The sequence below is a fragment of the Coenobita brevimanus genome, chromosome 91 (assembly GCF_032717465.1).
Source record: "Coenobita brevimanus isolate Jiangsu-jjx chromosome 91, ASM3271746v2, whole genome shotgun sequence".
NCBI lineage: Eukaryota > Metazoa > Arthropoda > Malacostraca > Decapoda > Coenobitidae > Coenobita > Coenobita brevimanus.
The window spans coordinates 16,610,899-16,637,466 of record NC_137044.1 but is presented as its reverse complement, the minus strand read 5'-3'; the positions used below and the strand labels follow the sequence as shown (position 1 = coordinate 16,637,466).

Genomic DNA, 26,568 nt, shown 5'->3' with positions numbered 1-26,568 from the left:
ACCTCTACCAAGTGAATTTTTTGGGCAAGAAGGAACTGGCAGCTCCTCTGGTGTTGGCAGGAGGTGGTGAAACACTCAGCACGTCAGTGCTTGCCCAGAAGCGAGAGTGGGAGTATATGTTCCTGTCGCTCCGAGCTTGCACCTCCTTTTTTCGCATGAATTATTGTTTGCCCTGTTATTTTCCTAGAGTCAAGTTGTCATGCCTGGAAAGTACTGCTCAAGGGATGAGAGAGTCCGTATCATTGCATGGAAGCAGGATAATGTCCCTATCAACATGATTTGTGAACGTACTGGACGCGCAAAGTCGACCATCATGAAGATTCTTGCTGCATTGCGCGGCCTGCCACCTGATGTCGTACCAGAGCACAAGCATGGCAGTGGAAAGAAGAGGACGACTTCCAAAGGTACAGATACGCTTCTGAAGAGGGAAGTAATCAAGAATCCTCGACTGACAGCAGCAGATTTGAAGAGAATGCATCCCCAGCTGTTATAAGACGTTTCATAAATGAACTATCCAACACCACTTGCAGAAGGAGCTGGATTTGCCAAGCTGCACCGCAGCCAAGAAACCGCTTCTCACTGACCGCATGAAGAAGCAGCGCATTCAGTTTGCCAAGAAGTATGCACACTGGACATCAGATGTGTGGAGAAAAGTTATGTTTTGCGATGAAAGCACATTTCAAGTGTTCCACATGCGTTCTGCCAAGGTTCATCGCCCTGACTCTCGTAGTCAATATGACCCTGCTTACACAGTGCTGACTGTTAAGCACCCATAATCAGTAATGGTATGGGGGTATTTCTCAGGTGGAATGGGAAGGGGAGGCCACTACTTTCTTCCTAAGAACCTGGTGATGAATGGTGGCTGGTACATTCAAGTTCTGAAAGATCATTTGTTAAACTTTTCTGCTATTCATGGGTGTGACTTTTTCCTGCATGATTCAGCTCTATGTCACATGTCAAGAAAGGTGACAAAATGGCTTCACAATAATCGGATTGAGGTCCTCAACTGGCCTGGCAACAGTCAGGATCTAAATCAGATAGAAAACTGCTGAGCAAAGATGAAGAAAATCATGGCAGAGAAGAAGACATCCAATCTGGACATCCTCAAGACTGAACTGACAAATGTTTGGTGCAAAGAAATGTCTTTAGATTACTTTAGAGATCTAAGTGATTCCATGCCAAAATGCATCCAACTGGTCCTGAAAAACAAGGGAAACATGATTTCATATTAATGAATGACATTTCATGAACAAATATTATGATATACTATGATTTCTGTGTTTTTTGATACCTTGTGGGGGGAGGTCCTAAGTCAATTTGCGGTAAATGTGTGTGTGAGTGTGTGTGTATATATAGATATATATATATACACAGTAAACTCGCTCCGAACACGTTCTCGCCAAACGCGCTTGCAATTGTACACGGTTAATGCTGGGATACGTATAAGACAACGTAAGATTAAAGAACCATTACGAAAACTATAAATTTACGCGAGAGGCCTTTGAAAGGCCAAATCCTCGAACATCAGCTCAGCACACACGGTTTGTTTTGATCACGTGATGTGATTCGCTGTACTGCTTTTCCTCAGTGCTGTATTTGTAAGTTAAATATGTACAGTACTGTTCTGGTAAGTTTATGTGCAAGTTAAAGTATTATTAAATAACGTTCAAGCAAGAAATAAAGTCTTATAACCAGTTTTCTGATAGGCGTCAGAATATTACCTTTTTTATTTGTTTGTTAAATATTTGCTGTACTGCTTTTCCACAGTACCGTATTTGTAAGTTAAATATTTACTATTCTGGTATGTACTTGTAAGTTAAAGCACTTAAAGAAAGTTATATAATTAAATAAAGCCTTGTAACCAGTTAACCTGATTTATAGATTATACACGATCGGTGGGTTCTAAAACAATTCGCCATCATGTCAATTCCCCATCAAGATATAGACGATTCCTCGTCAGGACAATTTGCACCCTGGATGATTCCCCATCATTCTATAAATATACTTATATTAATTAATCAGTACTTTTATAAATATACTTATTATTAATTAATCAATACTTTAATAACTATATTTCAGGGGGATCAGTCAAAGTCTAAGTTGTCTTGTTATTGTTGTGACGGCGAACTGGCTTGACAGCGAATAGTCCCGAAACCATTTTGTTCCCTAGACTCCCTAAACGTGGTATTTTGCTGTTATCTGCCATTGGTAATCAATATGAAGCACTTTAAGTGGTTAGAAGGTTTATTTAATGTTATAACTTACAAATACGGTACAATCAACCCTCGGCTATCACGGGTTCCGCTATAGCGTATCTCGCTATCACACCTATATAAAAAACTACCCAAATACCTTTATCATGCACTAAATGCCTGCTATCACGCATCGCAAATGTTCTAAAATTTCAAAAAGGCCAGGCTCCAGTGCTCCACCCAGCCAACAAAAGCTTCACTCTGTGATTGGTCGTGTGATGTCAGCGCCAGCCGAATGCTGATTGGCCGCCCGACCGAGTCTCCTGCTCGCCAAACCATTCAAGTGCGTGCCCTCAGACCGTGAACAGTGATACCGAGAACAATAACTTTTTTTATGATAGGACCATGGCCAACGTACCCCCTCCCCATCCCCCTACCATCACCCAACATAATGCTGTGGCACCTGGCAGAGAAATAAAGAAGAGGAAGAACCTAAGCTATGCAGATAAACTGGAAATGTGAAACTTATAGAGAATGGTGAGACCAAGCGAAGTGTGGGGAAGAAACATAACATCAATGAATCAACTGTGAGGGGTATTTATAAGAATCGTGATCACATCATAAAACATGCTCATTTTTAGACTATTATATATTAATATGTGGTACAAAAAAGGTATCTTAGGGGTAAATATTGAGGTCATGGCACCAATTAGAATTATTGTCATGGCACCAATTAGAATTATTACCATAAGTTCTTCAATTCAGCTATCACGGTTTCGGCTATAGCGCAGCCATAGCGGGACCAATTGGGAGTGATAGCCAAGGGTTGAGTGTACTGCACAGCAAAACTTCGACATACAAATACGTAAACACAAGGCAACATTCCGATGCTGATTGGTTTTGGCATCGGAATGTTGCCTTGTGTTTACGTAATTATATGTTGAAGTTTTGCTGTGCAGTACTGTATTTTTAAGTTAAAACATTAAATAAACCTTCTAACCACTTAAAGTGCTTCATATTGATTACCAATGGCAGATAACAGCAAAATACCACGTTTAGGAGATCTATGGAGCAAAATAAGGAGTAGCTGAAACTTACGCGGTTTCATGCCGAACGCGCCACGTTAGGAACGAAACCCACGCGTTGGGGGCGAGCTTGCTGTATATATATATATATATATATATATATATGTATACAGTAATCCCCCTAATATCTGAACGCCAAATATCCGAACATCCCCACTAACCGGACATAATCGTCCCGGGATCCAATATTCCCAAAATGGTCCGAAAACCGCAAAAAAAAAAAAAAAAAGGGGGAGGGGGGGCTGTAATTTGAACTTGCCGTGCGTGGCGCGGGACAGCTTTGTTGTCGCGTGTCATTCCTCCGACGTCCGATAGAGCGCCCCTGCATCCTCCCCACTTTCTGCCTGTCTCTTGCCGCGAGAGCACGCTCGTCGTCATGGCTGCCCACGTGCTCGCTTTTGTGGTGGTTCCTTACCTGCTGCAGGAACTCCTGCTGCTCTCGGGCCTCTTATTAGTGTGTGTGATGATGGCCCCGCCACCTGAGAAGAGGAAGAGAATGGTGTTGACTCTGGAGAAGAAACGGGAGATATTGGAGAAAGTACATGCAGGGTGGTCTTCTTCCCGCATCTTCTGCGAGTTCAGCCTGGCCCGATCTACTTTGTTCGATATCAAGAGATCCCGAGACAAACTCATGCAGTACACAGCTGACTTCTTGTCGAGAAGCAAATGCAACGTGGAGAGGAAGGTGATGTTTACTCCCAAGTTTGCTGAAATCGACTGCTCCACGTTGATTTGGTATCGATAGCAACATGCTGCTGGTGTGATGGTACGTGGTACGGAGCTGAAGGCTGCTGCTGAGAAGTTCGCCAGGCTTCACGATGCCCTAGACTTCAAGGCATCTGAGGGTTGGCTCTTCGCGTTCAAGATACGGCATGGCCTTACCAACCGAAAAGCTCATGGCGAAGCTTTGGACGCAAACGAGGATGGAGTTGACGAGTTTCAGCACAAGGTGAAGGGCTTGATCGACAGGGAGGGGCTCACTCTCGGTCAAGTCTACAATGCTGACGAAACTGGTTTATTCCATCGCTCTTTGCCAACGAACACTCTAGCCAAGGAGACGGAGAAGAGTGTACCTGGCCACAAGCTCTCCAAGCAACGGATATCTGCTTTGTGTTGTGCCAATGCTAACGGCATGCACCGGCTTAAGCCCGTTATTGTTGGCCGTGCAAAGCAGCCTCGGTGTCTTAGTGGGGTGATGGATGTCCTTCCTGTCGTCTGGTACCATTCTTGAAGGCATGGTTTACAGCCCAGATCTTCAGAGACTGGTTCCACCGCCATGTCGTCAAGGAGGTCATCAATTACCAGACAAAGACACTGGGAATCCCGCGCGACCAGGTAAAGGCCCTCCTTCTCCTCGACAATGCACCTGCCCACCTGTGCGACAAGGACTTGGTGGCTGAGAATGGCCGGATTAGGTGCATGTTTCTGCCACCTAATACGACTGCTCTCATCCAACCAATGGACCAAGGAGTGATCGTGGCAACAAAGTGCCTATACTGCCGGAAGTTCCTGGACGAGGTGATGGTTGTTCTCGAGGACGAGGACGAGCGCAGGGAGGGACGGGACACGTGAGGCCAGCGGACTTTGGAAAATCTTCGCCGCTACAACATCAAGTCTGCAATCTACAACTGGGCCAGTGCATGGAAGGAAGTCCCTGTCAAGACTTTAGAAAATGGTTGGTCTCGTCTGCTTCTCGGAACGGATGTGGAGTACGATTTTCTAGGGTTTGACGTGGATGACTTCCATGCACGGCTACGTACGCATGGCGACAATGTTGATGTGGACGATGTGCGTGAGTGGTTGGATGACGACGAGGGCAATCCTGGGTATCAGACATTGTCTGATATCGAGATCGCATCTTCAGTTGCACGTGTCAGTACCCAGCTTGAAGATTCTGATGAGGACGGCGACAATGATGCGGACTCCTCTCAGCATGACACTACTCCAGCCATCCCCAAGCTGAGCGCACTCCGGGAACACCTAGAGTTCGTTCTCGACTACCTGGAACACCTGGACTGCGACAGGGAGATGGGGCCCTTGGGACTTGTGGAGGAAGTGCGTGCTTTCAGGCAGCGCATCATCAATCGTCAGAATCGTCATTCCTTGCGTCAATCAACGATTGACAGTTTTTTCAGGCCCGTGACCCCCGCTATGCCCAGCCTGGCTCCACTCCGTTGCCTCCCCAAGACAGGCCCTCATGCTCCGAGCCACAGCCCAGCACATCAGCCACGGTGGAGTTACCACTCGACGTGAGTTTGCGTCTATCTTCAGAGTCGTCTGCAGTGGGTATGCCATCACCACGACCCAGCGACGCACCCCTAGGTCACCTGCCAGTGATACTCTTGGACTCTGACGGTGATTAAACGGCAAGAACTTCTCCACTAGACCACATGGGAATTTACGGTGTTGTGCAGTGAAAAAAAGTGTGTTGTATTAAGGATTTACAGTTGTGAGTGAAAAGACAAATTTGGAACAAAATTTAACATAAATAGACTTGTTTGTTTTTGCTTTGGAAAATGGTTAGAAGACTGGGAAAAGTTAAAGTGCAGAGTGCAACACTTAGTAAGTTACAATGGAGCATAAGTTAGACAAGAGTGCGCACTGTGAAGAGAACGGACTTCTGAGTGCGATTGACTAAGTTCAGTGCAAGACTTCATGAACAGTGTACTGGAAGTGCTTCAGGAAATCTTTCTTACTGTCAGAGTCTGAGAGGAGGCGGTTATTCATCGAGATGGCTATGGACTTGCTGTAAGTAGGCAGAATGTTTCATACTGTACTTTTTTCCATACTATACTTACCTCAAACACCTCATTTCACTCTTTAATGTCCTTTATTGGTGTGAATAGGCTGTTAGGAGCTATGCATGTACAGTAGGAAGGTGTTTTTCTGAGTTAGGCTAGGTTAGGGACCATAAGTACCAGTCCAGGAGCTAGTAACCAGAATGTTTAATATTGTATGAACCTACCTCAAAACCCTCATATTATGCTTCTTTTGCATTTATTTCAATCATTTATGTGCCTTATTGGTGTGATTTGGGTCTTAAATAGGTGCTATGCATGTCCAGAGGGAGTTGTATAGGTGTTTCTCTGAGTTAGTGTCCAAAGTAGAAGTCCATAAGCTGGGGCCAAATATCTTGACAGGACCACTATCCGGACCTGCCTATGGCCCTATTACGTCGGATATTGGAGGGATTACTGTATATATAACACACACACACATATATATATATATATATATATGTACAGTAGGCTCGCACAGTGTGCGAGAGATTGGGCGGTGCACAAGCTCGCGCACTGGGAATTCGCGTACTAGGAATACATAATCTTATCGGAATAATTACATATGGGCGGTACCCCCTCATACCTGGACATTTTTTGGCCCTTAGAGACATATTAAAGGTCATATGTTTCAGACATTGTACTAAAGCTGTAGCTACAATAACAAAAATGTGGGTAGTCACCTTAACAACAGTAGACAACAGGCCTGATGACCTTAAATAACAGGGGTTCCGAGGTGCAGCAACACTTACAGCGCCGCACTCCCCACCGACCAACACTTCCCTCCGCCGACTCCTCTTGATCACCTTCCCCAGGAGCATCCAAGTCACTCACTTCGGCCATAAACCCTTCAAAGTCCAATGCTTACACTTCTGACATTGCATCCTCTTCATCCTCAACAGGAACAGGAGCAGACGATGTCGCTGGTTCCGCAATTTCACCAACTTGAGCCTGCTGTGAGTAGCTTGTTATGAGCGTCTGTCTTCTCCTGTTTATTTCTTCCCTGTGCCTGTCTGTGTAGAAACGGAAGAGTTTGTCGATACCAACCAGAAGTTCCTCCGTTCTTAGGGTGCTCACTTCCTGTTCCTTCACCTCTTCCTTGAGCTTATCCACGGCAGCAAGGATCTTGCTAATGTTTGACATACACAGCTCAGTCCTGCCTTCCATCATGCTAGGCCGCTCAACTTGACTCTGTCTGGTGTCGGGCTCTGCGTCAGCCTCGTCTATCCGCTGCAACACTTCCTCGGGAGGCTGTTCCTCAGTAGCAGTGTGCACTTCTTGTATGTCTGCCAATGTAACATCCTCGAAACCTGGTACAGCTTGTGCTGCTGTCAATGTTGCTGCCTCAGCCTCGGCCAGTGGTTGAATGGCCGTCTCCTGGGTGATGCATAAGTGAGGCACGAGCATTCGCCACGCATGGTTCACCGTTGCAGGTGTAATCTGGTGCCAGGCTTGTAGGAGAAATTCAACTGCGTCCTTCACCGTAAAGTTACGCTAAAATGCCTCAACAGTCATGGCATCCGTAGCAGGTCGGGATACAGGTGCTGGTGGAGATGGAACGGGAGCAGATGCCTCATCAAGATCTTCGTCGTGATCTTCTTGTAGGGCATGAAGCTCCTCTTGTGTGTCGGTCTTCCTGCGTAGGTAGTTGCATACTTGCTTATGGTAGAAATGCTTCACTGTGGCGATTAGTTCTTGATCCAGTGGCTGCACTAGTGACATCGTGCGGGGCGGCAGAAACACAACACGACAAACCTTATGAAGATCTTCAAGGTATGGAGGGTGACTTGGTGCGTTATCAAGCACAAGGAGCATCTTAAATGGAATGCCCAGTTCCCGACACTTGGCCCTGGCATCAGGGACACACCGCCTCGTTAACCAGTCTGCCATAATGTTCCCGGTCATCCAACCATTTGCGGACTTGTACCAATACACGCCACTTGCATCCATGTTCGTGAGGTTTTTGTAGCACCTTGGGTGTGAAGCTGTGTGTACAACAACTGGCCTCATCTTATGGCTCCCAGACAGGTTTACAGTAAACATTACCGTCATCTTGCACTTCTGGAGCTTGCGACCAGGGGCTTGTTTCTGTCTTTTAGTGATGTAAGTTGATTTGGGCATGGCCCTGTAATATAACGACGTTTCATTGATGTTGTAGATCTGGTCCTTGGTGTACTGTCCCTCTTCAATAATCGCTTGAAATATCGCAGGATAGTCTCTCGCGGCCAGCTCATCGGCAGAGGCACGTTCACCAGACACTTTCACGTAACGGAGTTCCTTGCGCTTGAGAAAACGGTCCAGCCATCCAACCGATGCCCTGAAAGGTTTTTCCACTTTTAACCTGCGAGATGCAGCCTTGTAAAAGAGCTGGGCTTGGTTCCGAATAAATCTTCCATTCAGTGGAACATCTTCCTTTTCTTTCCTCATTATGAAGGTGGCAAGATAACGCTCCATTAGTATCATAGCACGATTTCCCACCCGCGAACGGCCGTCTAGGTCAGAGGCACCGTACGTCTTAACGACAGCCTTTATGGCTTCACGATTCTTCCACACAGTTCTCACAGTAGATTCAGCCAGTCCCAGGGTTCTCCCGATAGCAGTAATTCCTTGACCCTCCTCCTTCATCTTAATTATCTTTAACTTGGTGGCGTGCATCAGAAGTTTTTAAACTCTTGGGGTTGGAGCCATGGTGCGGCGAAGTACAGGCAGCACAAAAAACACCACACGTTGTACATGACAGGTTAGCTGTAGAGAGCGGATCCGCACAGTGCACGAGCCAGGACTGTTATGGCGCGCCCGCTCCCTTGTACCCCAAGCTGCGCAGTAGAATGCCCGGGAATTTCTGTACATCAACATGACAACACGTGACGTGCTGTGTGAGGGGTGGTCGCGCACTAGAACTCCTTGCCTCTGCCTTGCGTTCTGTGCGGTAAACTCGCGCATTGAAGGGTTTTTGGTTATGATTTTTGGTCACTCGCGCACAATGCGAATCGCGCACTGCGATGACGCGCACTGTGCGAACCTACTTTATGTATATACTGCAGTAGGCTACTGTATATACAATACATGCAGATGTACATACAGCATGCCCCCATATTACGATGAGGATGTGTAAAAAAAAAAAAAATCCATTGTACAGGTAATCCCTGAATTCACGCGAACTTTTTTCATGCAATTTCGGTTGTCCACAAATTTTTCGTACAATAATTAAAACAAAATTATAGTATTCAAATAAATAAATTTAATATATGAGAGAAATAAATAAAATATAAAAATGTCTAACTGCTGCCCTGTGCATACATATATGTGTATGTGTGTGTGGGGGAGGTCGGTCTACCACGCACCACACAGTCAGTTTGAATCTGACGGTCGAACGGTGTGTGACTCGCGAATCATTATTTGTGGCTTATTTTTCTGCCTTCCAGTGATTGCTTGCCTTGTTTGCCAACATGGGGCCTAAGCATAGTGCTAGTGATGCACGTGGTAACACACCAAAACGGACTCGTAAAGTGATGTCGCTGACAGAGAAAGTTAAAGTGCTGGGCAAACCAAAACGGACTCGTAAACTGATGTCGCTGACAGAGGAAGTTAAAGTGATGGACAAACTTAGAGAAGGAATGTCAGTGACAATTCGCCGTCAGGATGATTCCTTGTCATTTATTTACATACCAGTTTATTTAGCAAGTACAGTACACTGGTTTTTTACTTATATGAGTTATAAAATCCCCCTGAAAACTAGTTATTAATGTATTAATTAATCAATAATAAGTACAGTATATTTATAGAATGACGGGGAATCATCCAGGGTGCGAATTGTCCTGACCAGGAATCATCCATGTTTTGACAGTGAATTGACTTGACTGTGAATTGTCTCGGAACCGTATGTTTGGGGTGAATGAGTCAACTATTTGTACAATACGGAAGGCAGAACATAGCATATGGGAGGCAGTGAGGGCTAGTGCACCAGACTGTGCTAAAGTGTCTCCACCTACGCCTGGGAACTGTCTCGGAATCGTATGTTTGGGGTGAATGAGTCAACTGTTCGTACAATACAGAAGGCAGGATGTAGCATGCAGAAGGCAGTGAGGGCTAGTGCACAAGACTGCTAAAGTGTCTCCACTTACACCTGTGCTTGTCAGCTTTCAGTGTTAAATTTCTTACATTTTCGTTGTTTTTCATACTTTATGCTAGTTTATAAGGTGTATGTAGTGCATAAACAGTATTATTCAGATGTAATATACTTAATACACATGTGTAATTACGTGCACACACGGGCAGAACGTATACACGAATCTACCACATACACGAAGGGTCTGGGAACGTAACCCTCACGTGAATTAAGAGATTACCTGTATAACGAATTATCATATATCATCAATTATAACACAAGTTCAATGAGGGTATGTTATTGGCCATGGGTCACCCTTCCAACAAAGTCTAAAAACAAGTATCCAGCTCACCTAAAGTGGTTTTTATTTCACTTCACTTTCTATTTACCACTAAAAGTAAGTCTTAAAAACAAGTTTCCAACTTACCTAAAGTGGTTATTATTTCACTTCACGTGCTGCTTGAACTCCAACACCATACTACACACTACTGTTCCATCGCTGACACTAACACACCCAAGAGTGACAAGTGCAACTGTCATCTTGGAACAAACAAATGACTGTAGACTTGCATGAGGGCAATCATATAGGCAAAAATGGCAATCGTATATCAACCAGCGAGGTTTTGTGTGGGATCATAATCACAGTACAGTAGCCCCTCATTTATCCGGACGTGTAGTATCCAGATGTGTTCATTATCCGGACGCTGGACCTTGGCTCTATTAAACCATTATCCAAATTTACTTGCTACTATCAGGATGTAAAAGTCCCCAAGAACTTTGGTCGGCCAGTCGACATGTTCAGACATTCCATATCGTAGCCGCTGGGCTCGAGCCGTGAGCAGGAAGTAGGCCGTAACCCACAGCCGGAGCTAAAATATCCGTCTGCCTCTGTACTGCATGGTCAACATTGCGTGCTTGTCTGATCACTCCCAACGAACCTCCAGCACCTGAGTAATATGACTGTAACCCACAAGCAATGTCAAAATGTCCATACGCATCCCCACCCAATGTCCAAAGTAGCATGGCCACCGGGCTAAGTCTTTCCTAACTGCCCCTGAGAGTGTAGCACGGACTGCAATCCACAAGTACATGTTCGGTGACAGCAGGCTTTTGTCTCTCTGCTGAACGTCGAAAGTCCCCTGGTCACCGTGAGTTGTGTTTCCGCATGGCCACTCAGCATCTAACAGACAGCAAACCATGAGTAAATATACGGTAAAAGCGCTCGTCTGCCTTGTAACAGGAGGAGGAGAATCCTGCCCACAGCCTCACTTCTCCCCCCCCTCCCATCCCACCTCCATACCCTCCTGGCTCCCCCCCTCACTCCCTAGCCTCCTCCGGTGATAACACTGACTCGTGTGTTTTTACAGTTTTTTGCAATTTATTCTACTACTGTTGGTTGTATCAAAATTCTGCAAAATCCATGAGAAAGCTCATGAAATTCTGCATCTGGACATATGCTTAACTCTTGGAAGGTGCTAGCAAAATTTTGCACTAGGATGGTGGGAAGTTATATGAAGGTAAGTTAAGTTTTACTCCTGAACACTTTATTCTCACTGCATTTCTGTGCTTTTACTATCAGTGTTATGTGTTTTTATTAACTTATTGTATGAACACCAGTGAAGAAGATGGTATACATTTATGCCAGTATAACCAATTCCCGGTGGCATATTTGGCCGTGTTTTTTTTTTTTTGGAGCCCCAGGAGCAATCATTCATCACAGATAACTGATTTTCAAACCATGTTCATTTTTTTTGTGTGGATTTTTGTTGTTTTTGCATTGTTTTCTTGATGTTTAGCATTAACATGGATAATCCTATGTGTGTTTGGATGTCTCAGTATGGCAGAATGACAGGAAAACAGTGCTAAAATTGCGAGGGGTAATGAACATTCAGTAGCATACAGGTAGGGTGTTTGTTGGTTTTCACTGCTTTTTTTTTGTTTTTTCATGGTATTCTTGGTGTTTAGCAATACTTTGGATATTCCTATGAGTGTTTTGATGTCTAAATATGGCAGATTGACCTGAAACCAGTGCCAAAATTAGGAGGGGTACTGTTCATACAGTACACTAGTGTATAGGTAGGCTGGTTTTTTTTTTTCATTTTTTTTTTTTTCATGGTTTTCTTTGTGTTAAGCATTACTTTAGATATTCCTGTGTGTGTTTTGATGTTTACATATAGCTGATTGACCTGAAAACAGTGCCAGAATTAGGAGGGGTACTGTACACACAGTAGTGTATAGTTAAGTTTTCTTTTGGTTTTCAGTGGTTTTCTGCATGGTTTTGTTGCTGTTGAAAATTATTTTAGATAATCCTACATATGTTTTGATGTCAAAATATGGCAGAATGACCAGGAAAACACTGCCAAAATAAGGAGGGGTACTGTACATACAGTAGTGTATAGCTAGGGTGTTCTTTGGTTATCAGTGTTTTTCCTGCATGGTTTTCTTGGTGTTTAGCTTTACTTTGGATATTCCTATGTGTGTTTTGATGTCTCAATATGCCTGAATGACTGGAAAACGCTGCCAAATTAAGCACAGCTATTGTACAAATAGGTTAGGTATAGGTTGGAAGTTGGGTATAGGTAGTGTCTGGGTATGGTAGCAGAATAGTGTTCATTACCTGGATATTGCCACTAGCCTACCTGGACATGCTTTTGGCTCTATTATGTCCGGATAAATGAGGGATTACTGTTTAAGTAAATGTTCTATCGCATATTGAAAAAAAGATCCTACCGTTTTCATCATATAAGTGATTCATCACATTCCAGTTCATCATAAAATGAGTCTGCTGTATAAACTGTACCTTCCATTTATATGCCCTCTGATTGCATTGACAACAATTTACACAACAATACAAACCTCTACCCATTTACACAATTCTAATTCCATTTACATAAAAAAGCTGCTGACCGACATTTCATTCTTGCATACCAACATTCAAAATACCAAGGCAAGCCTCTGATGAATGTGGAGAGAATGATTTGAGAGTTCTGAGGCCTAATATCAACCCTTGAGGGGCTAGAGGCACTACTCAGTCCCTCTGTTCTAGTCTTTCAGCCTCAGATACCCCCTCCCATCTATTCAGAAACTATCTCAGAGTACTGGTTTCTGATGTAAAGATCCAGTTTCTGACAACGTAAGTAATGTGTTCCTTGTAATGCAGTTCTGGGTTAAATTATACACCCATGTTAGGAAGAGAATTCACTGGATGAAACTGTGACTCATCAATACCAAGAGTAGATGTAAATACACATAAGAATGTGTGTGAGCCACTGGCTTGAGTGCCGATGATCTGAGGTTAGTAGGTCAAAATCACCCACCCTCAAGTATCAAAAGACTCATCCTATCTGAGGGTGAAAGTGTTAGACTTCATGGCTCATGTGTAATAAGGACTCTGAGTAATCCCCGGGTTAAGAGTTTACTGACAAATATGATCATAAATATAATTTTTATCAAGAAACAAAAAAAGTACAGTACTTCCAATGAGGATCCACATGAAAAATGAGTAGCACATGGCCTATATATAAGCCCCGATCAGATCTTGAATTTGGCTTTCTGTTATATTGTTTTTTCTTGGAAGGAACAATCTTAAGGGCTTCTGGCCTTTGGTTCCTTCTTCCTTGAATTATCATCATCATCATCATCCAGGCCAACGGCCATACCATGTTGACTACACCGATTCCCGTCCAATCACCGAAGTTAAGCAACGTTGGGTCTGGTTAGTACTTGGATGGGTGACCGCCTGGGAACACCAGATGCTGTTGGCATAACGTTCTCCCTACGTGTCAAGTGGGGTTGGTGGAGGATTAGTGCCCCTCCCTGTAAAACAATTAACTCTAAGCCCTTGGCCACCCCGTTTGGGATACATGGCGTCTGGCAATCGATGAGTGAATGGATGAATGAATCATCATCCAGACCTCCTTTCCCACCCTAGGGCAGGCTGAGGAGTAGCAATGTCCAGACAGCCCATGTTTGCCCAATCCAATGGGCCATGCTTCCATTCACTCATCATTCAAGCCCCACAGAATCCTGGCTCTATCTGATACGCCAAAAACTTTCACCAGATTCTGCAGCTTCACATAAACGCAACAGATAGTCAATCCGAATGCTGTCAAATTAAAACAGGGTGCCAAATCCCTGACCATGCACTTCTTCTCACAATATTCATCCAGCCAGCTCGATCTCTTATCAGTCCCCTTGCCTCACCAACTTCCATACATCTCTTCCTCACACACTCCTCCACTTTATCCCTCCACCTTCTCCTTGGCCTACCTCACCTCCTCCCTCCTTGAAATTCGCTCAGATATACTTTTTTCACCACTCCATTATTATCCATTCTCTCCACATGACCATACCATCTCAGTAAACTCTCTTCGATTCTGACGTCCACAGACTTCCTCACTCCGCATCTTTCACGAATCACATTTTAATCTTACATTCCTCAGCAGTCCCATCTCCACTGCTCTCACTCTTGACTTTTCATTTGCATGCCACACCATAGTCTCACATCCATATGTTAAAGTTGGCACTAACACTCCTTCATGTAAGCCTCGTGCAGTTTTTTTTTTTTTTTATAATTATTATTATTTTTTTAAATGTGAGGAAGAAGGAACCAAAGGCCACGAGCCTGCAATTACTGTTCCCTCCTACAGAGAAACAAAATACAAGAGAGAGCCAAATTCAAGATCCGATCACTTCGAGATGCCTGGACACACTGCATTTGAAGACTGGAGATCATAGGAAGCAGGAAATACAGACAGAGGGAGACAGTTCCAGAGTTGACCTGTTGCATAAATAAAGGACTAGGAGTAACGGTTAACTCTTGCATTAGAGAGCTGGACAGAAAAGGGATGAGCGTTTGCTGCTAGACGGGTGCTACGTGCCCGATGCAGAGGTGGAGGAATGCATGCAGATAGTTCAGAGGAGCAGTGACCATTGAAGCAGTGATAGAAAAGAGATAAAGATGCAACAGTGCAGTGAAGAGACAGAGGTTGAAGGGAGTCAGTAAGAGTAGGAGAGTTAATGAGACGAAAAGCCTTTGACTCTACCCAATCGAGAAGAGCTGTATGTGGGGAACCTCCCCACACATGAGAGTTGTACTCCACATATGGGCGGATAAAACCCGTGTATAGAGTCACCAATTGTGCAGGGGTAAAGGAGGAAAGGAGTCGGCTTAGCACACCTAATCTCTTGGAAGCAGATTTTACAAGAGATGTAATATGAGCTGCAACACTCAAGCCTCTATTTCTTATGAAGGCCTTCCTTGGGGGAGAGGGGGGAACTCTACTGTATTATATACTGTAGTACCTGAGACACGCCTTGTGCCAAATCTCTGGGTTCCTGGCAAGGAGGTAAAACCCGTGGCAAACTTTTGAGACCTGCTCCAATGATCGCATGTCAAGGTCACTGCCAACCACCCACTGCATGATACGTTCTAACATCTCAGGCGGTAGGCAGGAGATGTGAGGGGCCTGCAAAATACAAACACATGCTCACTCATTATCATGCTTCATGTACAATGCATACAAAAAGTATTCTTCCCTAGGTAGTTTCACAATGAATGCCACTTCTGTTCACTTCCCCCCCCCCCAAGTACGACACATACATCTCAATGTATACTACATTGTATTCATTCATTATGTAACCCTTGTGCTCTGGCTGTTCTTCCTGTGCTGTAGCATAAACTAAGGCCAATGCCTCAGGTGATGTTCATGTACTGCATGAAGTCTGGTCCCCCAAATTAAAACTAGTCTGGGTACTTTAAACCTCCCTGAGACTCTAACTTAGCTGTCCCTACTCCCACCTGTCATTCAGTTATTTTCCATCGTTCATGGGGGTAACTTGTATATTTCTGTTAAAAGAGCTACACTGCTATAATGTGTCACTGATAAGTGTGTCTGTGTATATGTATATTTGTGGTAGGTGGGGGCACTCACCATCCACTCACTCGGTGCAGTGCTGCTTTCGGTGTCTGCCATTTCCTCTCTTCCTTCCTTCCTCTTCTGTCCTTTTTTTCCTTCATTCTTTCCTCTTCCTTCTGCCTTTGGGTGACTTTACACTCCCTCTTTTGTCTTTTTTTCCTTCATTCTTTCCTCTTCCTTCTGCCTATGGGTGATTCTACACTCAGTGATGAACCAAACAGTTTCCTGTACAACAGGAAACCATTTCCTACGCAGGGTGGTAACCACATAACCAAATTATGGTGCCCGGTGGTTTAGTGAGTAATAATGGGGCTCCAATTGGGTTGAGCCTGTGTAGGGTTATATCCAAGGGGTGGTTGGGGTTTACTGCTCACGTACTGCCATTTAGGGATGAGTGAAGCTGTTCACTCTCATTTTAAATGTCAGGACCAACCTGCCTAGCTCTGGGCTCCTACACTCCTCATGGGGCGACACAGGACTGGATGATGAATGGATGAATATATATATATCACCTGGACCTCCTTTCTCACCCTAGGGCGGGGTGAGAAGAAGCAACGTCCAGACAGCCCAAGTTTCCCCAGTCCAATGGGCCACACTTCCATTCACTCATCATTCAAGCCCACGGAAGCCTGGCTCTATTATGCCAAAAAAACGTTCACCACTTTCTGTAGTTTCACATAAATGTATCCGATATAGTCAATCCAAAAGCTGTCATGTTAAAAAGGGGTGCCAAATCCCTCATGCACTTCTCACAACATTCAACCAGCCAGCTCGATCTCTTGTCAGGGCTCTTGCTAACTGCCGATGGCTGGGAGCCATTTGGCTCCTAAGGTTTCAGATTTATGAGCCAAACAAATTTTTGGCAGCCAAACTAACTACGAGCCGAAATAGTTTGTGAGCAATAAATATATCTATTTATATATTTACATACTGTCTGTTTTTAAACATTCACAGTGGCGACAAGGAAAGACTTAATAATCGATCACAACATGCTTTTTTGTTCATTTAAATGAGATTTATTTATTTGGAAGTTTACTGGGTTTTGAAGTGGATGTATTTTCTCCTCGCCAAAAGGCGACTTGCATGTAAAATTTGTTCGCCGAATGGAAAAATACTCGCATTTGCAAGCTGTGGCTCGCCAAACAAGAGCCCTGCTTGTCAGTTCCCCAGCCTCACCGACTTCCATACCTCTCTTCCTCGTGCATTCATCCACCATATCCTTCCATCTTCTCCTTGGCCTACCTCACCTCCTCCCTCCTTGAAATTCACTCAGATAGACCTTTTTCACCACTGTATTGTTATCCATTCTCTCCGCATGACCATACCATCTCAGTACACTCTCCTCGATTCTGATGTCCACACACTTCCTTACTCCACATCTTTCACGAATCACGTTATTTGAGGCCCTGCACGCCACAAGGGGCAAAGCGCCATACCAGCTGAAACCTGTTTTTTTCCACCAGCTGCTCCCTTACACACTACCCTATGACTGCACAAAGTTGCTTTGCTCATTTCTGATTGGGGTAGTAAGGGTGAAAGTCTGAAGTGAGCAAAGCAACTGTGCGGTCATAGGGTAGTGTTTGAGGGAGCAGCTGGTGGAAAAAACAGGTTTCAGATGGTATGGTGCTTTGTCCCTTCTGGCGTGTAGGGTCTCATTTCATATCCTATCCACTCTCTGTACTCCGCATACATCCCTCAGCAGTCCCATCTCCACTGCTCTCACTCTCGACTTTTCATTTTCATGCCACACCATTGTGTGGAGTCACATGGAGAGACAGGCTGACGAATGAGGATATAAAGGAGCGTTGTGGTGTGGATGTGGATGTGATAGGGAGCGTTATGAGGAACACACTGAGGTGGTTTGGCCATATGGAGAGGATAGAGGGTAAAAGACTGACGAAGAGAGTATATGTGAGTGAGGTGGAGGGGGGAAGAGGGAGGGGGAGGCCGAGGATGAGATGGAGGGATGGGGTGGAGAGGTATATGAGAGAGGGGGGTGTGAGTTGGGAGCAGGGCAGTAAGATGGCGGGGGACAGGGCGACTTGGAGGCGATTTGTTTGTGGTCACCCCAAACGGGATTGAGGCATCTGGCAATAGATAGATAGATAGACCATTGTCCCACACCCATATGTTAAAGTTGGCACTAACACTCCTTCATGTAAGCCTCGCACAGCTGCAACATTTAAGCCTCTATTTCTTATCAAGGCCTTCAGAGCACCAGCTACTTTCCTTCCTTGTGTCACTCTACTTTCCACCTCTTTTGCACATTTTCCTCTTTTCTATCACTGTACCCAGGTATCTGAACTCTCACCAATTCCAATCACTCTCCATTCTCTGTAACATAGCACTGGGAGTCACCTTCTCTTTCAATAACCATCACTTTACTCTTTTCTACATTTACTCTCAAGGCAAGATGCTCACAGACATCAGCAAAACTCTGCACTAGTCTACCAAGTTCTTGTTCGGTATTTGCAAGTAGCACTGCATCATCAGCATACAACAAATTTGAGATATTCCATCCATCACCATTCATTACCAACACCATCCCCCTCTCCATTTCTCGTGTTTTTACTTCTCTCATCACCCCATCCATATATATACATATATATTGAACAACAATAGGGACATCACACAACCTCGTTGCACATCCACAGTGATCGTGAACCATATATACCGGTATATATATATATACCGGTATATACATTATATTATTATATACAAAAACCATTTACTACAGTGGGTGGTGACCATATAACAAAATTATGGCACCTGGTGGTTTAATGGGTAAGTAAGGCGCTCCAATCAGACTGAGCCTGTGCAGGTTTATATCCAAGGGGTAGTTGGGGTTTATTGCTCACGTAATGCCACTCAGGGATGAGTGAGGCTGGTCACTCTCATCTTAAATGTCAGGACCAACTTGCCTAGCCCCGAACTCCTACGCTCCTCATGGAACGACACAGGATTAGATGAAAATGATGATGAATTTGAGAAAAATGAAATACTGTATCAAATATGTGAGAAATACATAAACAAATTATTTATGTAGGTCTGTGACAATTGTACATATTATTTAATGCTAAAGCTAATACAGTGAACAACTGCGTGTTGGCAACCTTGCTAACTTTGGCTAAAAAATACTAGACATGGCATGATCACCTAGTAAATACCTGTATAGGTACACATTTATAATTAGTGTGATGTATAGTATCATTTCATAAGACTAAGGGCGGTATTTAATGGGGTCATTTCTACTCAATTCCTCAAGGAAGAAAATATAACAGTATTCCCTCCCTTAGTTTTAGGAGATAAAGTTCCATCTTTGTGCTGTATTAACAGTAATGTGAACATGTGAAGGATACTTTTTGAGAGCACTTTAAATCATTTACATCTTACAATTGAATGTTAGTACCACCACCACCACCACCACCACCACAAAAAAAAGGGGGGGGGGGGGAGTTATAATTTACTGCATGATTATACACAGATACTGACTGTGATGCAAATACTGCATTGGGGTTCTTCAAACAATCACTCCTTGGTGCCCAAAGACAAGTGTCTGTGAGCATCAAATCTGAAAGCAGTAAACATTCTTTTTCAGGTCTCTCCACAAACTGTGTGTTATTACTGATTTAATATAATCTGATGAAAGAAATTTACTTTTGACATCCTATTCCATGATCTCACGAGAAATGGTCCAGACAACTACCATAGTACCTGTTCATTACCTAGCTCAGTGATGCTCAAACTTTGGTGGCATGCATACTTGCATATACATGCAAACTTGCAGAGGTGGTAAGTGGTGGCAACCATCATCCGTTCACTTGATGTAGTGCTACCTACTTCTTCCTAAGATGACTCAACACAGAATGGCAAGCCTAATGGTCTCCTGTTAACCAGGAAGCCATTTACAATGATGAGTGGTAACCATATAACCAAATAACACAGTGATGTGGAGTACCGGTATGCTCTGGTCCCTCCGTTAACTAGGTGGAGAGACACAAATGCCGTGCCCATCCAGGAATCAAACCTCTGCATTCTTCCCCCATGCCTTGCTGTAGTGGGGCACCGTCTACCACAAGGGAACATCATTTCACTGCACAGGATGACCCTACATGGGTGACTGTTAGCCTGCAGTTGGTGGGTCTGTTCAGCCAGACAGGCCAGGGTTGCTTTACTTCTACTACATGCAAAAGATCTTAAGTGTGAAAGTAATGTTTTTATACTAATTTTTACAGATCCACTGTTGTGGATTTCAAGGGATGGCGGATCCCGGGTCCAAACTACCCTCTTCCTTTTTACCTACTTGGCATACAATGCAGGGTGGTATTCCTTCTTCTCTACCACTGAGATAGAATTTTATGAAAACCAGCCAGACCTAAAAACAAATATATACCTAATATAGATAAAACTATCTGACTTGTCACTAAGTGTGCGTGCCACAACATCACATGAATAACCTTATGCAGCCAAAGTAAAGCAAGTCAGTGACCTCCTACAATCCAGTGTATGAACTCAATCCACCTAATGTCTTACTTTTGTAGTTTATTCTTGATACTACAACATTATTCAGTTTAGGAGAGCCCCATGTAAAGAGGTTATAAAGGTTATATCTAATCCCCCCAATTCAAAAAGACCCCCTACACTGAAAAAAATAATCTTGAAGTTATGAGATAGGTGAGTGTCATAAATGCTAGTGTAAAGCTACGTGTAGATTGTTTTATGACCCATCAGGAGGAGACAAGCTTCTATGGGCTTCAAGTGTGAGCGAGTGGGTGTGTGGCTTGTTCAGCTGGGTAAACTGGTTAGTATCTCACTCTACCAAATTTTTTCTGGTTCTCTGGACCCTACCTCACCCCACCCTGAGGTGGGAAAGGAGGTATGGATGATGATGATGATGTTGATGAATAAGCATACATACATACATACATCTATCTATCTATCTATAGCCCGACGCCCTAATCCCGCAAAGGGTGGCCGCAGACAAAACGCCTCCAAGTCACTCTGTCACCCACCATTTGACTCCCCTCCCCCCAACTCACCCCCCCCTCCCTCATATACCTCTCAACTCTGTCCCTCCACCTCATCCTCGGTCTACCCCTCCCTCTCCCTCCCTCCACCTCACCTACATACACCCTCTTAGTCAGTCTTTCATTCTCCATTCTCTCCACATGTCCAAACCACCTCAGTGTATTTCTCCTAATCTTTTCAACCACATCCACATCTACCCCACAACGTTCCTTCACTTCTTCATTCGTCAACCTGTCCCTCCACGTCACTCCACATGCTCCTCTCAAGTAGCTCATTTCCACTGCTCTCACTCTTGACTTGTTCCCCTCTTGCAATGCCCACGCCTCGCTTCCATACGTCAGGGTAGGGATCACAATACCATCATGCAGTGACTTCTTAACTTCCATACTCACCTCCCTATTTCTCATCACTGCTTTCAGTGTACCAACAACCTTTCTTCCCTGCTGTACCCTTTCACGTACTTCATCCCCCAAAGTTCCATCCTTACTCATCACACTACCCAAGTACTTGAATGCACTCACATTCTCCATATCCTCTCCATCCAACCTCACATACATACATGCATCATCTAATCCTGTGTCACCCCATGAGAAGCGTAGGAGGACCGGGGCTAGGCAAGTTGGTCCCAACATTTAAGATATGAGTGACCAGCGGCACACATCCCTGTGTGGCATTACATGAGCAATAAACCCCAACCACCCTTTGGATATAAACCTATACAGGCTCAATCTGGTTGGAGCACCTTAATTACCCACTAAACCACCAGGCATCATAGTTTGGTTATATGGTTACCACCCAGTGAAATGGTTTCCTGGTGTGCAGGAAACCATTTATCCTGTCACTGCGTGTAGAGTCACCCACTGACAGATGGAAGAGGAAAGAAAGACAGACGAGGAAGGAAGGAAGGAAGAGAGGAAATGGCAGTCATTTGAAAGCAGCACTACCGGTAAATCGAGTGGTTGGGTGGTGAGTGCCCCCACCTACCACTTGAATAAACTATAAAATACATCACCACAGTGAAGTGGTTAATCCTGCCACTTGTCAGGCAGGGATTCCCTTGGGTGAACACACTCATCTGGTGGCACCCACAATGAAATACTGTACCTAGGTGACATGTACTCTACAAAAGCTGAGGTTAAGCACGGTAATGTCAGCTGCTTGCTCACCTCCTGGTCAAACTGAGGCACACACAGAGTGGGTGATGATGCCAAAAGGATCTGGAAATGCATCACTAAGTCTTGCAGCTCCTCCTGGTCGAGATCATCCTCTTTACCTTGGTGTTCACCCTCTACTCCTCCACTGCCACCACCACCACCACTACGGTACCCTGTCAACATTTTGCACATTACAGCACCTTATAAAGTTATTAATTATGTAACACCTCAGCTGTATGCCAGCAAAATACAACTTGGGTGAGAGAGGGTTCTCTTTCATGACTAAAGGCTAATTTTTTAGTTCAATATGGCTACACAGCCATATTGAATTCAAACAACTTAGTACAGTAAAACAATTCATAGTAAAATAATTTAAATATGAACTAACTACTGTATATCCATGCTATTAAGCACTCAAAAATGACACTACGAGATGCCGGTACCTCTCTCTAAAATAGCAAGTATTTTCAATAAATTCAACATGGCTAAATTCTATGACCTAGTGATATTGACCCCTTGGATGTGATGACATCTATTTGTCATTATGGCTTCAAACATGACTTATCCAGTGACACCTATCAGTTGCATTACCTCTCACACTTTGGACTACTGCTGATGCCATATATATTACCAGGACTTAGGGAGGCTCAGATATGATACAAAGGTTGCATTAACACCAACCAACACAATCTTGTCATCCAATGTTGCTAATGGGGTGTGGCCTCTAGGGGGCATTTGACATCATATATCATGACCTCATCAGCCAACCATAGAATAGGGTGTGGTTTCTAAAAGGCTTCTGACAATTTCATCATTTGACGTCACTACAGGTGTTTTAATGCCAACCTTACCATGAAACCTAGATCTTTGACCCACATCTTTGACTGATTATTCTCAAAATGAAATCAATTCATCCATGCCTTATCCTGAACTTTTCCACAAAGTTCAGTCTAAATCTGATGCAAACTAAGTTGACCTTGCTATATGACCTAGTGTCCTAAAAATAATGGGTCAACCTCTTAGTTGCTCCTCAATCCTAAGTATGGTCATAAGAGGAAACAGAAATGTAATGTATTTCATATAATAGCATTTGAACTACAAAATGCTTGAAATAAGTTTTATGTATGTCTCCTACTCTTGCTTTGCTCAACTTATAATACTAGTGCATTACCTGCTGCAGAAGGGTTAAATCATAAACATATACAGCAACCCAGCCATCTGTGCAGGTTCCATATGCACTAAACACCATATGAGGGGATAAATAAACCCTACCCATAACTGATATGTGCAATGACAAAAATCAATATGCATGGGAAAATTCCAGAAATCAGCTCCCCCCTCAAAATGGGCTGCCAGGCACTGACATTTTAAAGTCCCACATGGTGACATACGTCAACATGGTAACCAAACATGGCTGCTGCGCGTACTTTGCATCCTCTCCCCTCTCCCTCTCTCCCCCTCTGTCTCAGCCACCTGAACTTAACCCCTGGTGAGCTTGTGTGAATATCTCGTGTGATCCTCATCTCCTGTTACAATGACAGCGCTAATTTATGTGCAATGGCTTTAACCTGTTCTACACCAGCTACTTGCGAAGGTTGAGATGGGTTCCGGTAGATTCTCATGTCACCTAAAAAAAAAAAAAAAAAAAAAAAAAAAAAAAAAAAAAGCCAATGCTAAAGAGCACATGATTGATGTAGCTAAGAGGTACGACATTAAGGAGTCTCCTGTCCACTGTAATGGTAAGCGATCACCTCTCTAGGCTTTCTGTACACTCTATGTTCAGTAATGTTCCCAGAGGTCGTACATTTACTACACTGAATGTTAGGTCTGATCAGGGGATGGTCAAAAATTTTCAAGAGGGCCAAAAGGAGAACTCTGAGAAAAATTCTGGATTTCACCATACCAATTAGCCTTATAACAGGTTTCAATGGTACCATATGCACTGTTTGATATGCATGACAAAATTCAATGATGTGTCAAACACAGAAATGGAGGGGTTACTGTACTTATAAAACAATTGTACAGTTTTCTAAAATTTCTCTATCACTCTCTTCAAGTGTATTTTCCTATTTCACTCTCCCTTCAGACCACTGCTGCACTTAGTGAGCTGGGCAAATTCAGCAGACATACAGATACACACAAATCCCCTCTCTAAACTCTTCTGGGTGACCAAGGATGGCTCCCAAGACACAAAAACTTAAGATAGGGAATGACGCAACAGTTCCAGTCACAAATGGAACCAACACAGTTGAAACAAAGGTGCCAAAAGCCTGAAGGTACCTTTACTGTCCCTACAACATTTCCCTTTCTGCCTGCATGCTACATTTACTTCCCCCAGGGGAAGGCAGTTAAACTTTACTGTACTTTGTATATCCATAAGTAAATTAAATAAAATAATTTGTCAGTGTTTAGTCTGGGAAGTGCTGCAGTGGGACAAGGTCTGAGGAAGAGATGAGTGTCAATGGGATAGGTCTGTGAAGCTACTAAGCTGAAATATTTTGTGAAATTGTTAATATGTTATACCTTCCTAAAAACATGTCTGGTGGATAATATAGCATGGCATGGAGTAATTATTAAGGTGAATGATAATGGAATGGATGATGCTCATGTGAAACATGAAACTGATGTCAATGATAAATGATTCCTGTTATCTGAAAAACTGAAATTTTCAAAAGACTTCATATCCCAACCATTTCAGATTTTTAAAATTACACTTTATGTTCTCGATAAGAGGGGTGGCTAACCTTCACTGGGGTCAAGGACATTCTGGCGGTGGACCCGAAACTCAATGTCAGGGACGAGAGTCATAGCACGTCGGTAGAACTGAATAGCTTCATACAGCCGCCGACTCTGCTCCAGTTCCACAGCCTTGTTGAACAACTCTGTGGCCTGCAATGAAACTGATGTTTTCAACATTTCCCACTCAAATAACCAATATAAACTAATACTTCTGTAATCTGTCAATACTTCCATAGATCATATGGCTCTCTAACAATTTGTAACTGAAACTAAGACTTTAATAAGCTACCCAAAATATGAGAGACATTTCGTGAGGATCATCAACCTGAGTTTAATAAGGAATGTCAGGGTTAAGTCACAGGATTGAAAATATCACCACCCATCCATCCATCATCCAATTCTACATTGCCCCTTGAGGAGCATAGGTGCCCGGGGCTAGGCAAGTTGGTCCTGACATTTAACCCACCCCGTCCCGGAGACGTGAATTCAGATCCTCACATGATGTGCACTCATATCCCGGAGATGTAAATTAACGCGGCAACATTGCAAGGTCCCTAATTTGCACAATTTTCAATTTAATTTGCACAATTTTCAATTTTCGCGAGTGATTTTTGGCATGTATACACGGGACACCTTCCTCTACAAGATGCCAGGCAAGGACAATGCCTTACCCAGCATGACCTCCTCCCCCCCCTGCATGCCCTTTTCTCAGCAATTCACCTGTTATCAGTGACCTGGCCAGTAAAGCCAGGTCGTGCCACGGTACGAAATTCAGGGCCAGAGTGATTCCCCAATCGATGACAATGTGGAGGACAAACATTAGAGGAAGAAACAGTCAGAAATGATGATCAGGTAATGTGGCAAAAAAAGGTCAGGAATGGTGATGAGTTAGTGAGTGAAACAATGCTTATAATGCCTATATTACCGTTTGAAAACCAATATACTCTTGTACTACATATAAATTCGTACCAAATAAATAAATAAATACCGTTTATGAGTGGTGTGGAATAGTTATGCTCCCATAGAACTCGTTTTCTTTGCAGCCAGCCTGATAGAAAACCCTGTAAGGTAAGGAGGTACTCCTACCTGGATTGAGTATTTTAAACCTCAGGTGAGTGATTTCTCTATGAATTTTCGATGTTTCTCACCAAAAGCGGATGTTTGAGCCAAAAAAAAAAAAAAAAGTCCAAAAATGTCGGGACTGGGGCGTACCACTGCCCAGAAAATGTCAGGATGGGGGGGGGGTTAAGATGAGAGTGACCAGCCTCACTCATCCCTGAGTGGGGGGGGGGGGGGAAATGCACATTTGACTGCTCATTTGCTTATTTTATTGCTTGAAAATTAATAAAACCATCCCAGAATTTTCAGATGTTTAAGCTACCTGTTTTATAAAAAACAGACACCCACTGTGAAAATCTTAAATCTTCAAGATGAGTGAACTATACAGTATGCTCCATCACAAGCTGTAACCCAAACTGTAGTAATCTTGTGAGCTATCATGTTCTGATAAAAAGAATGCTGAAATAAAAAAGGCAAGTCAAAGTCTCAATATCAGAGTTTTGCCGAT

The 26,568-nt window shown here is 43.7% G+C and overlaps 1 protein-coding gene and 1 non-coding gene across 2 annotated transcripts in view; one reads left to right on the top strand and one right to left on the bottom strand.

Moving 5' to 3' along the window:
* The window catches only part of LOC145411800 (F-box only protein 9), a 91,218-nt gene that overhangs the window by 40,025 nt on the left and 24,625 nt on the right, over positions 1-26,568 (bottom strand). The window contains exons 4-6 of the mRNA XM_080281743.1: positions 25,007-25,151; positions 22,275-22,435; positions 15,467-15,630 (exon numbers count right to left, since the gene is read on the bottom strand). Coding sequence (XP_080137869.1) covers positions 15,467-15,630; positions 22,275-22,435; positions 25,007-25,151 — 470 coding nt within the window. The remainder of the gene's footprint in view (positions 1-15,466; positions 15,631-22,274; positions 22,436-25,006; positions 25,152-26,568) is intronic.
* Positions 13,808-13,926, top strand: LOC145412005 (5S ribosomal RNA). The gene has a single exon (XR_013899516.1). It is a non-coding gene; the product is annotated as a 5S ribosomal RNA (ribosomal RNA).